A 15,355-nucleotide genomic window follows, 5' to 3' on the forward strand; every position below is an offset into this window, starting at 1 on the left:
TCCTTTTCTTAGTTCTATTCCTGGCTCTGCCATTGGCTTGGTGGATGACTTTGGACAAGTAATGGTGTTAGGGGGCTGTATAGTCTGCAGTCCATCAGGAAGTGAGTGGGTGGGTGGGTGTGTGGGCAGGGGGAAATGGGAACTGTGGATGGGGAAATTGGAATCATGTTTGGCTAACGGCAGGAATGGGAAGAGGGAGACAGGTGTAAGGCTCTGTGGTATCAGAGCTGGGAAGAGGGACACTAAGGAAGGAAACTGGAATCATGCTTGCTGGAAGTTCACCCCAATAAACATTGAATTGTTTGCACCTTTGGACTTCGGGTATTGTTGCTCTCTGTTCATGTGAGTCGGACCAGGGAAGTAAGTGGGTGAAGGAATAAGCCCCCTAACAAATGGCTTCTCTCTGTGCCTCAGCTTCCACATCTGTAAAATGGGGATAATGATTCTCACTTCCTTTATATAGTGCTTTGTGGTCTATGGATGAAAAGAACTACCGAAGAGAGAGGGATAATGATTATGTAAAAGAAAATATGAAAGCTGATCTGTTGATTCAAGCAGTTGAGATTTGAAGAAAAACCACAAATATTGTGAGACAGACATTAAAAATCATAAGAAGATCCTAGCCCCACTGACGTCAATGACAGAACTTAATTTCAGTGGGGCCAGGATTTCACCCTACATTGTCCAGAATTTTATCTTAACCCAACATTCAAACCCTTTGAGGCTTGCCTGCTGTCTTGGGCCAGACCTTCAACTGCCAATTTAGAGTAGATTAGCATCCAGTCTACCAAATGTACTTAAAACATAAGGATCTGCTATGTACAATTAATATCGCTTCATAAAATAACATGGAACTGGTTAAGATTTTGTGCCATCTGATTTACCTAATATTCACATAAAGATCATTGTAAGTGGTCACTCACTGATTCACATAAGCAGTGTCCATGTTTCCATTGAATCTTGAGCCCATTGAGTTTCGTGAGTGTAAATTCTAACGTTTCCATGCACTCACAGGTGTTAGAATCATGAAATGCCTCCGAAATGTGGTGCTTTTGTGGACAGCTATCACTTTGGGCCTGGTGGAGGCTGTTTCAAAATGTTAAAGGTTATGAAAGTGATATGTACAAGGAAGATTATGTCCCCAAATCGTTCTCAACCAATTTAGTTTATTCTGTGAATTCTACTTTTGTGAGACACTATGCACTTGATTAGTCTGAATATATTTGTTGTTGGAATACCTAGATAGTACGATAAATTAGATTAGATAGATAGATGTGTCTGGGGACACAGAGAGAGATAATTTTTGTTAACTGTGATCTCCATACAGTTAATACACCTTCATTTCCCCGATACTTGAATAGAATTTTACTGGTAGCTTTGGTTTCTCTTGGCAAACATGGATGTTTCAAATGGAATTTCTAGACTGTGCTTCACTGGACCATCGGACCACCTGAAACAATTCGGGAAATATCATTTGATGGTTCACAAGATAAAAGAATAATTCAAGTTACTGATTTCACAACGTACTCAGCTCAGTGTACAGTGACAGCAAGACACAGAAACACAGCAATTAATGTGAATGAGGGACCTGATCACCTCATACGATATGATTTTTATTGTGCGCTTTTTGTCTAATATGCAATATAAATCTCAGGCTCATGGTTTGAGGATCTGAGTATTTAAATTAAAGACTTATTTATCCTTCCTATGGAGTGATTATCAAGTTGGGATACAAGCTTGGGTACTGATGTTACAAAGGGACATTGAACCAAATTCACATCTGGTGTAACTCACTTGACTTTGGAGAATTTGCCCTAGTGTCTCACAGGAACAGAGTGGGTGGACAAAAATCTCCTTCAACATGAGCCCTATATTAATACAAAAGAGGGATACACATTACACTTTAAAGTAAGAGGACTGCAGTTACAATGCAATGGCCCTCTGAGCTGAGCGGTGACTGCGCCTAAGGCTGTGACTTCCTCTGCCTCCATCAGAGGGGAAGGGCCCGTCCCCCTCCCTTCACCCAGACGGGGCCGGTGGCTGAGCTGAGAACCAAGCTCCCACCCCAGAGCAACCAGCTCAGGATGGCACGAACTCTCCTTCTGCTTCTGCTGGGTAAGTGACCTCCCTCGGCCCGCATCTCTCTGTCTGTCTGTCTGGAGATCCCCCCGTCAAGCATCCCTCCATCCCTCTGCACCCCCATCCCCTCCCTGGAGCTCTCACCTCCTCTTCTCTTCTCTTCTCTCTCCAGATTCTCCCCAGACTGGAGTCCCCCGCAGGTAACAACCTCTCCTCTCCTTGCTGAGAGGCTTGTAGCGAGGGTGAGGGGGTATCAGGGAGTGAGGGGTGGGGATCCCCCTCCTCTCACACTGTGATGTTTGGAATTGCAAGGAAGGGGGGATCCCTGGGTGCCCCCTGTGTCATCCCCTGGGTGGGTCAGGCTGCCCCGTTCACAGGTGCCTCCTATGAACCTGCCTCAGCAGCAGCTACGGTCCAGAGCCACTTCCATGGGGGTGGAAGAGCGACCCCAGCTGAAGCCTGCTTGTGGGGTCGATTTGGTGGGTCCCGGCTCAGGCCGTAGGGGAGAAGATGCCCCCATCCCCCTGGGCGCTACCTCATTGGCAGCCTCAGCAGAGAGAGCGAGGTCTGGAGGAGCCCTGGAGACTGACCTCCCACCTCTCCATTACAATGAGTCCCCCCAGGCCAGAGGTCCGTGGGTGTGGGGCTGTGTGTGGAGGGGGGGCCTCTCTCTGCCCCAGCTCTGGGCTCCCACCCACAGAGGACTCAGGGCCGGGGGGACAGATCCAGCACCATTGAGCGGGATGTTAAAAGCAGGTTCTGCAGAGACCCCAGAGAAAACGCAGTGGGTGGAAAAACTCCCCCCTCCCTTCCGCACATCTGGCCGAGCTTCCTCATGTCTCTCGGATGCCTTCTCGCTACTGAGAGGCAGGTGTGACGGTCGACTGACGGGTTCTCGCCCCTCTTCCACCACTGCCCCTGGATGGAGAGTGTGGGGTGAATACCCTGATGGGAAAGGGGTATCTTGGAGTTGAAACATTTGCATCCACAATCCTCCCCGCTTTTGGCACCATAAAGGGGCAGGAAGGAGCAAGGGGAAGACTGGAGACCCCCTCTCCCCAGCCCCAGTTCAATGGGGGGACATGGCAGGATGTGTGGAGCGAAGAGTTTGCAGACAGTCCCCGGCTCGCGGCTGGGGGGGCGGCAAACTGTGCAGACGGTCCCTGGGTTATAGAAGCTGGGGACGGGGAGCTGGCAGACGCTCCCTGGGTGGGTTGGGTGGGGGGGTGAGGCGTTTGCAGACGCTCCCTGGGTGGGTTGGGTGGGGGGGTGAGGTGTTTGCAGACGCTCCCTGGCTGGGTTGGGTGGGGGGTGAGGCGTTTGCAGACGCTCCGTGGCTGGGTTGGGTGGGGGGGTGAGGCGTTTGCAGACGCTCCCTGGCTGGGTTGGGTGGGGGGTGAGGCGTTTGCAGACGCTCCCTGGCGGGGGGCGGGGCTCGCGGGGACACTTTCCCTCCCAGCCTGGCTCAGAGACCGAGCGAGAAGGTACCGGGGGTGCGGATCGGGCCCCAGTCGAGCCCCCGCCCCTGGGGGGCCTGGCCCCAGCCCCCCCTCCCCCTCCATGTCCAGGGCCCCCACCCCCTGGTCTGGGCCCATCCCCCGACTCAGGGCTTCGCCCCTGCAGAGTCTCCCCGCCCTGGCTGCGGGGCCCTGCGTGCCGGGCGGGTTTGGGGGTGTTTGGAGGGAGGTGACCCCGAAACGTTTCTGCTCCGCCCCCCCCCATCCACCCCCCCTTCCCGCGCTTCTCCCTGCGTGGGTTTCCCAGGGGCCATCCCCGTGGCGCCCGGCCGGTGTGACGACACAAATCTCAGCCCTCCCCTTTTGCACCGGGGGGCACCGGCCCTGACCTGCTCCCCACAGGCTCCTGGGGTCCGCTGGGTCCCATGAGGGCTCGGAGCTCCCCACCCCCGCCCACCCCGCCCTGCGGCTCCCTCGCCCCCCAAGAAGCAGCGGCTGCAGCAGGAGCCGCCGCCTGTGAATCGGCCGAAGTTTCACGCCGACTCCCTTTCTCCGGGCGGGGAATTAGGCATCAGAGTTCAGTGCCGGGACCAACCGACCCGCCCCGCGCCCCGCTGGAGCCCTGCCCTGGCCTCAGCCCTTTCCCAGCCTAGGGAGCGCAGCCCAGAGAGGCGGTAAATACCTGCGCGGGGGACGTGGCCTGTCCTGTGGCTGGGAGTTGCAGGCAGATGAATTCAGGCCAGGAGGGAGGCTCACCTGTCTGGCGGGGAGGGGGGGGAATTAGCTGCTGGCCCAACTCCCCGGGGGCTCGGGTGGATTCTCCATCCTGGGCCATATGTGAAGCCGGGCAGGAGGTTTGTCTAGAAATCTGCCTACGTTCCCCCCCCCCCCCCCCGTCCCCCAGGTGATCCCAGTCTCCCCGTCCCACCTTCCAGCTGGGAATTCTCCAGGGGGCTGGAGTGGTGGCCAGCAGAAACGAGGCTCGGAGAGTGGGGTTGGGAGCCCCTCTCGCTCACGGCAGCTCTGGCGTTCCTCGCCCCCATCCCACCCTCAGCTCCCCGCTCCTCCGCAGAGACTCCCTGCGCGCCTCAGAGCCAGATTTCTGCTGCGGGAGAAATCAACCAGCTGCCGTTCTCTAACCCCGTCGTAAGGCAGCAAATCCAAGGCCCAGGCCAAACGGCTCGGGGGCGTGGAGCAAGAACGCCGGGAGCCCCTGGGCACGGCCAAGGGCTGCATTTCACCCCCGTTGGCGTGGGGGGGGTCTATGGCGACTGCTCCAGCCTGGGGTGAAAGCTGAGTAAATAGCAGGGCCGTGTCCCTGCCAAGAACGGCCAGGAGCTGGAGCCTGCTCCACAAACCGCTGCTTCTCTGCAGGGCGACAGTGGGGAGAAGGGCCTAGCCGGGTTAACAACCCCCCAGTGACCGAGCCGAGTCCCCTGCAACCCCTGTCGCTGTTCCAGGGTGCCCCCCCCCCCCCCGGGGCTGGGGATAAAACCCAGCAGTCCTGGCTCCCAGCCCCCTCATTCTAACGCACGAGTCCCCCATCCCCCTTCATTCCGTCTGTCCGTCTGACCCCTGCACCTCTCCTTTCTTCCATCTGTCCATCCATCCCCATACACCCCCCTATGTTTCTCTCTCCATCCCCCAACTGCCAGCTGTACCCCAGTCCCTGCTTGCCCCTCCCTGACGGGGGCTGGCGCAGTTGGGGCAGAGCCGTGACTCTGATCTCAGGAGCTTGGGCCTGTGGGACTCCCTGCCACATGACCTGGCTGAGCAGAGGGGTGGGGCTGAGGTCTCAGAGCCATCTCCGAGTGTGTGTGTATGTGTGTGTGGGGGGGGTGTCAGGGCACCCTGTGCCCATCAGTTTCTATGGGAACCCTGTATCTCACCCCCCGACCTTCCCCTCACACAGATCCCCGACCCTAGAGCCGAGATGATGAGTTGCGGCCTCCTGACCAGCTCCAAGGAGCCGAGTGACTCAGGGCTGCGAGGGACGGTGCCGTGAGGGGGAGGGTGGCCCCATGGCTGATGTGGCTCCTCCCCCCGGTGCCCGTGGGGGGGCCTGTGGCTGATGTCCCCCTCCCCCCAGTGCCCCTGCACCACAGCTCGGTGTCGGTGTTGATCCGAGGCTTTGTGGCGGACATGGGCTGCCAGCTGCTCTGCAGGAATGAGGAGCTGGGGCCCGTGGAGGCCGTGTTCAAATTCCCCGTGGACGCCGAGGCGGCTGTCGACGCCTTCTAGGCCCGGCTGCAGAGGGCCTGGATCCAGGCCCAGCTCCAGGAGAAGAGACAGGTGCTGGGGGCGGGGGTCCCGGGGGGGAGAGAGGAGGGGACCGGGCTGGGGGGATCTCGGGGTGACCCCATCTCTCCCAGCAGGTGCATGAGCTGTACAGGGATGTGCTGGTCGCGGGGGGCAGGGGATCTCGGGGGACAGGGATCTCGGGGTGACCCTGTCTCTCCCGGCAGGCACAGGAGCTGTACGGGGATGGGGCCACCCGCTACGTGCTGCCGACCATGCTACACCCTCGCTACACGCCCCACAGTGAGACCCACAGATCCCCCTGTGTCTCTGCTACATGCCCCACTGTGAGACCCACGATCCCCCTGTCCCCACTCCGCGCCCTCCGGTGAGACCCACAGATCCCCTACCCCCATCACTGTGACACCAACAGACCCACGCCCCCCCCCGCACACGCCCCATGGAGAGACCCTCCTGTACCCCAGCTGTGTGCTTCCAGCCATGCTGCACCCCTTTTACATGCCCCATTTTGAGACCAGACCTTTAGGTGCCCTAGATCCCGCATAGCTCCCTGTATCACATAGCCCCCAGAACCCCAGCTACACACCCCACTGTGAGTGACCCCCCCAGCCTGTACCCCCTGAAACCTCCATAGCCCCTTCTACGTACCCCACAGTGAAAGACCCATATAGCCCCCATAATGCCCCATAGGCCATTACTGTGTTCCCTGCGGTAAGTGCGCCCCCCCCGCCCCGGGCCTGCAGTCACCGCCCCAGGGTATATGACCCACCCCAGCCATCCCGAAATCCCCTGATATTCAAGCCCAATACCCCCCAATAACTCATACCCCCCATCTTCCCCCCACTCTCCCGGCCCCCTGGCCCTCACCCCGTGTCTCTCTCTGCAGGGTGGGATGGGGAGAACATCACCCAGGAGGTCCCACGGGTCCTCCAGGGGGAGCTGCCCTACACCCTGAGCCGAAGCGCCATGCTGCAGTCGCCCCACAGCATCGACCACGTGCTCTCCAAGTGCCCCCTCACCCCCCTGAGCTATACAGCCGGGAACCTAACCACTGCCCAGGTAAGGGCTCACCTGGACACCTGGGTCCCAGCCATCCCTGCTGGGAGGAGGGTGCTGGGGGTGGGGCAGGGGGAGGGTTCTGGGCTGAGGGGTGGGTTCCAGGGAACGGGGCTGTGGGTGGGGGGAAGGTCCCGGGGGTGAGAGATGTGGTGTAGGGCGCGGGGTGGGTCCCGAAAGGGGGAGCATGGGCCAGACTCTTTGGGTGATTGAGGGGGTGGGGGATCGAGCGACAGCAACGGATCTGGGGAATTTCCCAATTTCTCTGGGGAAAATCTGGACAGGCTGAAATCTGCCAGTTTGGGGATGAAATCCCTGGCAGTCGCTGGGCTCCGTAAGTCTTTAGTGTCTGGGATTTTCCCTCTTCTTGTTTCTCAGTGGAAGTAAATGGAGGTGGGGGGACCAGGAAAATGTCACCCCCAAATTGGAAAGATTTAGACTCCCCCAAAATGTCAAACTTTTGCAATTTTTCACCAGGAAAAGCCAAGTTCCCACGTTGGCCTTTGGGGTTGTTTTTCCTTCTCTTTTCTCCACCTAACCCGGGGGGGCCCAGCCAGCGTTCCCAGGGTCTGCCCCTCACCCCGTCTCCATTGGGGGGTGCCGAGCCGGGCGCGAGAGCCAGCGGGACCTTGCCCCCCCCCCCCGGAACCGTGTGGAGGTGACTGTGTGTCTGTCGCCCCCCAGGTGTCGCTGGCCCAGGCCCCCCCGTGGGACAGGGAGTTGGAGCTGCTGGTGTATTACACGGAGCCACCCAAACCCAGCGCGGTGCTGGAGGCCGGGCTGCCCGGAGCCGAGCCAGGTGCGGGAGGGGATCCTGAACCCTACTACCCCTGGGCGGGGGCGCAGAGGGGGATCCATAGGGTGGGAATCTGGGGAGGGTGAGGTAGGTGCTGAGCGGTGACATAGGATCGGGAGGGGCATGGTGCAATGAGGGGGATGATGGGGGAATGGGGAGTCCTAGGGCTGCTGTAGGTGGGTGCTGGGGGAATCTGGAGGCAGGCGAAGGTGGGAGGACAGGAGCGGGGGATCTTGGCAGAGCTGGCGTTGGCAGGACGGGGTGTCTGGGAGCAGGCGGGCACTGGGGAGCACTGCAGGTTTGGGAGGCATGGGGGAGAACTGGGTATGGGAGAGCAGGCACTGGGGGGCTGGGTATGGGGGTGGGGGGATTTAAGGGGAGAGGGGGTGGGGGAGGGACAGAGCAGTGGGGGTGGGTCTCTGGGGACAGTCATGGGGCTCTGAGGGGGTGGCTCACAGCGTCTCGACCCCATGCCCACCCTATTAGGGGGCTGGCCCCCATCTCCCCGCAGGCTCCCTGATGGGCGACCCGGCCGTGATGATGACCCTGCTGCCCAGAGTGCCCGAGGTGGTGCCGGCCCAGAGCCAGCCGGGGAGTTCGTCCTCCTGCTGGGCCCCTCCGGCAGCACGGCCTGCCCCATGGACGCAGAGACCTGTCCCGCCAGCGCATCAACAGCACCAAGGGACGGCCAGGTGGGAGGCTGCGCTCGATGGGCCTGTGGGGCCGTGTCGGGGGAGCAGCCCAGGCTGGCTGGGCCCGTGGGGCTGACTCTCCATCCGTCTGTCTGTCCCCAGGAGACCCTGGTCCTGCTGTTGAAGAGTTTGCCCCTGGGCTGTTATTTCAACATCTGTGGCTTTGGGTCTGAATTCGAGTCCTTCTACCCGTGAGTCCGAAGGGCAGGGAGGGGGCTGGCTGGGTTAGGGGGCAAGGCTGGTTAGCTGACAGAGGGTGTCTCTTGGTTAGGGGTCAGGGCATGTCTGTTTGTTGGGGGCAGGGCTGGTTGGGGGACAGGGGTGTCGGTGGGTGAGGGGACACGACTGGCTGGGGGCAGGGTGTCCCTGGCTCCGGCTGTCCCAGCCCCAGACCTGTCGGCGCCCCCCGCAGGCAGAGCGTGGAGAATACCCAGCAGACCAAGGCCGAGTCCCTGCAGCGCCTCCAGCTGCTCCAGGCTCACCTGGGGGGCACCGAGATCTTGGAGCTGCTACGAGCCGTTTACCGCAGCCCCTGCCGGGACGGGCACCCACGCCAGGTACCGGGGCGCTGGGGCCAGCCGGAGGGGCATCCTGGGGCGGGCCTGGAGGGTGATTGTGGGGCTGAAGAATGACGGGGGGAGGTCTCAGAGAGGGATGCAGGCCTGTGGGGACAGACTCACAGACTTTCAGGACAGAAGGGACCGTCCTGATCATCTCATCAGGCCCCAGCTCCTCGCTCCCCCCAGGGACAGCCCCACCCCTCAGGCTGAGTCACCGGCACCCCCAAACCCTGAGTTACAGGCGTCAGGTCACAGCGACACTCCCCAGTTGCTCCGGTTCAAACCAGTGAGTGCCCCAGGCTGCCGAGGGAGACCAACCCCCTCGGGTCTCTGCCAGTCTGAGCCAGGGGAAAATCCCTTCCCCACCCCATACGTGGGAGTCAGCTTGCCCGGAGGATGGGTGCGAGACCCCCCCAGCCTGCCCCCTGGGAAGGATTCTCTGCAATAACTCTGAGCATCCCCCCACTCCCAGTGCCCCGCTGCCGCCCATGGGGTGTTTGCTCCCAGCTGTAGCTCTGGGCCATACGACATTACAGACCCCTCTTTGCCCATCTTCCCCCCCACACTCCCCTCAGAGGCTGTTCAAGGGGGAGATCCTGGGAGAGGGGATCGGAGAGGGGCTGGGGGCCCTGGGGGGCAGCCGAGCGGGGCCAAGGGATTGCTCGGAGTGGGCCTGGGGCTCTGGGCCAGATGGGGGGCCACTGCCCCTGGGGGTGTGAGCAGGGCCTGGCAGGTAGCAACCGGGGGGGAGGTACCTCTGTATAGAATGGGAGGGGCAACGCTTTGTGCTGTGCCCAGCTCTGGGGGGTGCCCTGCAGCCGGGAGGGGCAGGGAGGTCACTGGTGGGGGGTCAGGAGGGAGCTCCTGGAAAAGTGGCCACAGCAGTCGGTGGGTTCTTGTCTCCAGGGGCCGGTGAACAGGTGATGGGTTGGGGTCATGCCTCGGGGTTGGGGGTCACAGAGATAGGGGAGGTCAGCAGTCCCCGTCTGTCAGCCCCTCAGGGGAGATCTCTGGGAGGGGAGGGATGGGGCTGGGGGTCTCTGAGAAGGTCAGTGGGGCAGACTCTCCAGGGGGCTGCTCCCGTTCCCAACAGGGAGGGGGTGTCTCTGGGGGGGTTGGGGTCCCCGGCTCTGACAGCGTCTCTCCCCCGCTCAGCTGTTCGTGTTTACGGATGGGGAGGTAGAGAACACCCAGGACATCATCGCAGAGGACCCACAGGTAACTGGGGGTGCCTAACCCCCCCCAGACCTGCCCCCATTAGCACTGCCATCATGTGGACCCCCACCACCATAGTGCCCAACATCTGCCCAACCCTTTGCCTCACCCTGCCTCCCAGCCCCGCCAGCATGGGGAGCCCCCCCCCCCCCAGTCCAGCCAGCCCTACTGGCCCCCCTCCAACTGCCCTGCCCCCGCCCAGCACTAGATGGGCCCCACCAGCTCTGCCCCTCCCCCTCTGGTCTCTGCCCCCTCCCCGCCCCGCCCCAGCTGCTTCTCCTTCGGCATCGGGGATGGGGCCTCCACGGCTCTGATCAAAGACATTGCTTGGGCAGTCGGGGGCTGCGCCGAGTTTATCACCGGCCAGGACCGCGTGCAGCCCAAGGTGAGAACCCAGCAATCCTGGCTCCCAGCTCCCCCACTCTAGCCTACTAGACCCCACTCCCCTCCAGAGCTGGGGACAGGACCCAGGAGTCCTGACCCACCATGTGTGTGCCGGTCCCCCGCCAGGTGCCGCAGTCTCTGAAGTGGGCCCTGCAGCTGTCAGTGACCGGGATCTCACTAAGCTGGGATCTGCCCCCTGGGATCCAGGCGGAGCTGCTGCACTGGGACCCCGAGGTGATCTTTGCTGGGCAGCGGTGCCTTGTCTACGCCCAGCTCCGCGGGCAGCCCCAGGTGGGAGAGCGAGGTCCCCCAAACTGGGGTGCCCTTAGGGCTCAGGGTCAGTGACTGAGGCAGGAGCCCCACAGTCCCCTCCTGGGCGATAACTCTGGCCCCTAACGATGGCCATTGGCTGGAGCTCCCTGTGCTACCCCAGCCCCATTGTTCTGAATGGGGAGAGTTCACTTCGACCCCTAACGATGGCCATTGGGCTGCAGGTCTCTGTACTACCCTAGCCCCATTGATTTCAGTTGGGATTGTTAACTCTGACCCCTAACGATGGCCATTGGGCCAGGGTTCTCTGTGTTACCCCAGCCCAATTGATCTGTGTTGGAATTGATAAATCTGACCCCTAACAATGGCCATTGGGCTGCAGGTCTCTGTACCAGCCTGGCTGCATTGATCTCAGGGCAGGTCTACACTATAAGTTTTCATCGGTGGAGCTGCACCGCTGTAGCACGTCTGGTGAAGACGCTCTAAGCCGACGGGAGAAGCTCTCCTGCCGATGTAGCACTGTCTGCACGGGGGGCTAAGGTCAGTGTAACTACGCTGCTCATGGGTGTGGATTTTTCATGCCCCTGAGCGATGTAATTCTACCAAAGTATGTAGTGTAAACGAGACCTCAGTGGGGATCGATAATTCTGACGTCTAATGATAGCCACTGGGCTGGAAGTCTCTGTGCTACTCCAGCCCCATTGAGCTCGATGGGGATTGTTATCTCTGGACCCTAATGACGGCCATTGGGCTTACTAAGCCAGCCTCCCAACTGGTGTTCATTGGGTGTATTTGCCCCCTTTGTTCTGTAAGCTGGGTCTGAGGGGTCCCAGGGCATCTTCTCCCCCCTTGCATTCCACCTCTGACCACCTTTCTTTCCCCACAGCCCCCAGACATTCCCATGGGGGGCATCACCCTGCAGTATCGCATCCAGAACCAGACCTAGAAGGAGATGCTGCAGTTCTCCCTGCAGCCACAGGATGGAGACAGGTGACAGCAATGCTCCCCTGGCTCCCACCCCCCACCCCAGGCAGCTGTGTCCTGCCCCCCCATGTCCTCACCCCAGCAGAACAGAGACAGGATGGGACCAGCCCCCCTTCTGTGACCACTAGACCGCACTCCCTTCCCGGGGCCAGGATAGAACCCAGGAGTCCTGGCACCCACCCACCCCCATCCCACTAGACCCTGCTCCCCTGCCCGCAGCGGCTGGAACCCAGGTGTCCAGGGCTGACCCCGTGAATCTCTCTCCCTGGCACAGGCTGCCCGTTCACCGGCTGGCCGCCAAGTCGCTGCTGCTGGAGCTGGAGGGGGCCGTGGGCGCGGGGTCGGAGGGGGACGGGCGCCGGGCACTGGAGGCCAGCCTGAGCTCGGGGGTCGTCTGCTCCCTCACAGCCTACGTGGGGGTGGACATGGAGCGGGGGCAGCTGGTGAGGTGGGATGTCCCGCTGGCAGGTAACCCCCAAAGGGGCTGGGGCTCCTGGCGCCAGGGTGGGGACCCAGCATGTGGGGGGAACTCAGGTGGGAGGAAGAACCTGGCACTGGGGACGGTACGAGGAGGTGGGGGGAACCTTGTTCCAGGGAGGGATCCCAGCACAGGGGGATCCCAGTGTAAGGGGGGGGACCCAGAAGGAGCATGCGGGGGGGCATCATGTTTATGGGGTAATGTCCCTTTGCCCCTCTCCCTGCCCCCCTGAGTCCCGGGGGCTGTGCTGCCCCCTCCCTCCTCCAGGGTGACGGCGACCCCAATCCCCATACCTCCGGGGCATGGGGAGAGCAGGGGCACTAGCATGGTGAGATGGGGAGTAGCACCGCCCCCCCCCACAGCCGGAAGAGAGGGGTCTGTGCCAGACAGACGGACAGAAGTAGACAGGCATGCTGATACCCAGAGTCAGACAGGGACAGAGACCGAGAATCAGCCGACAGACCCAGACGGGGACAGGACGGAGAGACGCAGAGAGAGAAACAGACCCAGTCAGACAGACAGACCGACCCGGGCAGATGCAGGGACAGGAGGGGCGGGCACATTGCTGTCATGAGCAGACCTGGCTAGTAGGGGCCTCTCGCCCCCCAGCATCCTGCCCTCATCCATGGAGCGCAGCACCCAGCCCTGCATCCCTTGGGGCTGGAGGAGGGGTCCTGGCTGGGGGGAGAAGAATGGGGCTGTGGGGACTGGATCTGGGGGTCACAGCCAGGGGGGAAGGGGCAAGAGCTGGGAGATCCTGGCTGTGATGGAGCTGCGGGGAGAGGAGGATGGGGCTGGGTGTGGGGGGGTCCCAGCTCGGGGAAAGGGGCGGGGGGGTATGGAGGAGGGGTCCCAGCCGTGCGTTGGCTCTAAGTGTCTGGCGGGGGGCGGAATTCTCTTCCCTCCCTTTGCTTCTCTGGGTCTGTTTTCGTGTCCGTCTGTCTCTGTGTCTGTCCATCTACTCGCTAAATTTCGATTTCATCATGGACTATACGGAGGTGATAGACTGCGTCTCGATAGACCCCATCTGCGAGCGGCCGGCGAGCGGAGTGCGCCTGGACGAACCGAACCAGCGCAGCGTCTTCGGGCGCTTGTCCCGTGACTTGGCTGCGGCACGTGAGTACCTCTGCCACGCGTCCCTGCAGCTCCCAAAGTCCAGCGCCGGCCATCTCCTCCCTCGCAAGCGCCTGTCCTGGCTCCGTGGCCTCACAAAGCTCAGCCGGGGGGCCCAACACAAGGGCAGACAGTCCTGCAATCAGGGGGCCCCACCGGAGACGGCACCCCAGAACGGTGAAGGGGGCTGGGAGTCAGGACTCCGGGGGTGGGCAAACGCCAGGGTGACGCTTCATCGGGTTAGAGACCCATGTGCCCTGAAGGTCACGGAGCTGTGCAAGTCTTTAAAAACGACATAGAAAACGAAGGAAATTCCTGGGTGAAAAACCTTTGTGTCGCTGAGGGAGGGGGAATTCTTGGCTGTTTTTTTTTTAGTGTCGTGAAGCAAATTATCTCGAAAGAAAATGAATAAAAAAATAAGGAAACCCCCAGGCAAAAAACTCTGTGAAGGTGGAATTTGGGGTGTGAGTTTGTGTCAGTGAGCTCAGGGTGTGTGTGGGGCGGGGATCAGTAGTTTTTCATATCAGGAATGTCTCTGAGCAGTTTTCTCTGAAGTAAAGCCAGAGGGAAATTCCCAGGCAAAAAAACCTTGTGAAGCTGGGTCTGAGCTTGGAGGTTTGTACAGTCGAGTTCAGGGACAAAAGGCTTTATTGGCACCTTCTGGTTTATAAACGAAGAAACCCACGAAAGGCAGAAATTTTAAAGTTACCTTAAAACCTGCATTTGGAGAGTCTGGAAATACAAAGTGACTGTAGCCCAGACCACGTTAACTCTGCCCCATAACCCTGGCCCATGTATGGCTATACTATCATATAGACTCTGTAACATCCCATCCCCCGCTACCCCTTTAGACTCTTGTGTCTCTCTGCAGCCATAGGTCCTTATCGCAGGTTGTAGTGGGGGATAGTCCCAGGGACAGACTGTGTTTGAGAAACATCGTGGGGTTGTGGAATTAATGCCTGGGCAGGAACAGTCACAGGGAGTTGGGTGCCCATCTCCGATTGAAAGTTAATTGTCATCCCATAGGTGCAAGAAGGGGCAGAGTTAAGGATGACTGTGGTGGGGTTAAGGGTACAGAAGAGCAGGTTAAGGACACCCATGGAGGGACAGAGTTAAGGCCACACAGAGGGTGACCATTAAGGCTGTTGGCTGTCCCCCAGCCTGGACAGGCCATGTCGCTGTTCTGTACCCACAACCCTGTGCCAGCCCCATCTCCCTGTGTCTCTTCCCAGAGCGGGCACCGGAGGAGTCTCCCGTGCTGAGGCTGGTGTCTCTGCAAAATTCCGATGTCTTGTGGAACCTGGACCCCTGGCTGGCTGCTGTGCTGGGGGTGAGCGAGACCGACGCCAGGGGGAGGATACCCAGTGAAGTGAGCGGGGGTGCAGAGGAGAGGGGAGAGATCTGGGGCAGGTGCCATTGATTGGGCCTGTTCTCTGCTCCCAGATGAGATTGGGGGCGACCCATTCGGGAAGGGAGTCTGAGGGTGACTGGATTAAAGGACCCCTGAACCTGGAGCCCAGTGGGTGAGACGGGCCCAGATCAGGGGGCTGGGAACCCCCTAACGGGGTCGGAGCATTGGATTGAGGGGGCCCAGGGCCAGATGGAGGCGCCCAAGTTGGGCCCTGTCTCTGGCCATCTCTGTACTCTCTGGACATGGCACTGGGCATCTGGGTAGAGGGTCCATGGTGCTGGAGCGGGGGCTATAGGAACCCTCCGAGTCGGGGTAGGGAGATGGAGTAGGGGGTCCCCAGGGGGAGGGCTGGGGGAGGGATGGAGGTCAGGGGAGGGGGCCGGGCTGGGCGCTGACTCAGGCTGTCTCTATCCTGCCCCCCACAGGACGTGACCCCCAGCATCTGGGCCACGGTGCTGGCCATGGTCTGGCTGCACGACTGGGCCGTGGGGTAGCGTGACGAGTCGAGCTGCTGGAGGCCAAGGCTGTGGTCTGGGTGCAGGACTGAGCAGGTGAGAGGGTGCCTGGGGGGTGGGGGGCAGGGACAGTGTCCAAGGTCTCG

At 60.6% G+C, this 15,355-nt stretch overlaps 2 protein-coding genes and 1 long non-coding RNA gene across 4 annotated transcripts; 2 read left to right on the top strand and 1 right to left on the bottom strand.

The window, feature by feature from the left end:
• Positions 1 to 1,149: 1,149 nt before the first annotated feature.
• On the bottom strand, positions 1,150 to 4,419 carry LOC140904868 (uncharacterized). Of its 2 annotated transcripts, XR_012156665.1 has the most exons (4): positions 4,219 to 4,419; positions 2,224 to 2,997; positions 1,795 to 1,868; positions 1,150 to 1,450 (listed from the first exon to the last, which is right to left on the bottom strand). It is a non-coding gene; the product is annotated as an uncharacterized lncRNA (long non-coding RNA). The 2 variants fall into 2 exon arrangements; XR_012156664.1 differs by having other exon boundaries at positions 2,224 to 4,409.
• Positions 4,420 to 5,743: 1,324 nt separating this feature from the next.
• Positions 5,744 to 11,143, top strand: LOC140904862 (von Willebrand factor A domain-containing protein 5A-like). The gene is given in 11 exon segments (XM_073327170.1): positions 5,744 to 5,828; positions 6,002 to 6,089; positions 6,133 to 6,162; positions 6,682 to 6,854; positions 7,536 to 7,650; positions 8,159 to 8,227; positions 8,230 to 8,339; positions 8,442 to 8,530; positions 8,752 to 8,896; positions 10,055 to 10,117; positions 10,625 to 11,143. Coding segments are annotated over 10 exon segments (1,053 nt in total). The 5' UTR covers positions 5,744 to 5,828; positions 6,002 to 6,049; the 3' UTR covers positions 10,844 to 11,143.
• A 1,934-nt stretch (positions 11,144 to 13,077) lies between these two features.
• LOC140904867 (von Willebrand factor A domain-containing protein 5A-like) lies at positions 13,078 to 15,349 on the top strand. The gene is made up of 3 exons (XM_073327171.1): positions 13,078 to 13,346; positions 14,576 to 14,712; positions 15,180 to 15,349. The coding sequence occupies exons 1-3, from the start codon at positions 13,214 to 13,216 to the stop codon at positions 15,246 to 15,248; spliced, it is 339 nt and encodes a 112-aa protein (XP_073183272.1). The 5' UTR covers positions 13,078 to 13,213; the 3' UTR covers positions 15,249 to 15,349.
• Positions 15,350 to 15,355: the final 6 nt, after the last annotated feature.

Source organism: Lepidochelys kempii, unplaced genomic scaffold, assembly GCF_965140265.1.
Source record: "Lepidochelys kempii isolate rLepKem1 unplaced genomic scaffold, rLepKem1.hap2 scaffold_95, whole genome shotgun sequence".
Taxonomy (NCBI): Eukaryota; Metazoa; Chordata; order Testudines; family Cheloniidae; genus Lepidochelys; species Lepidochelys kempii.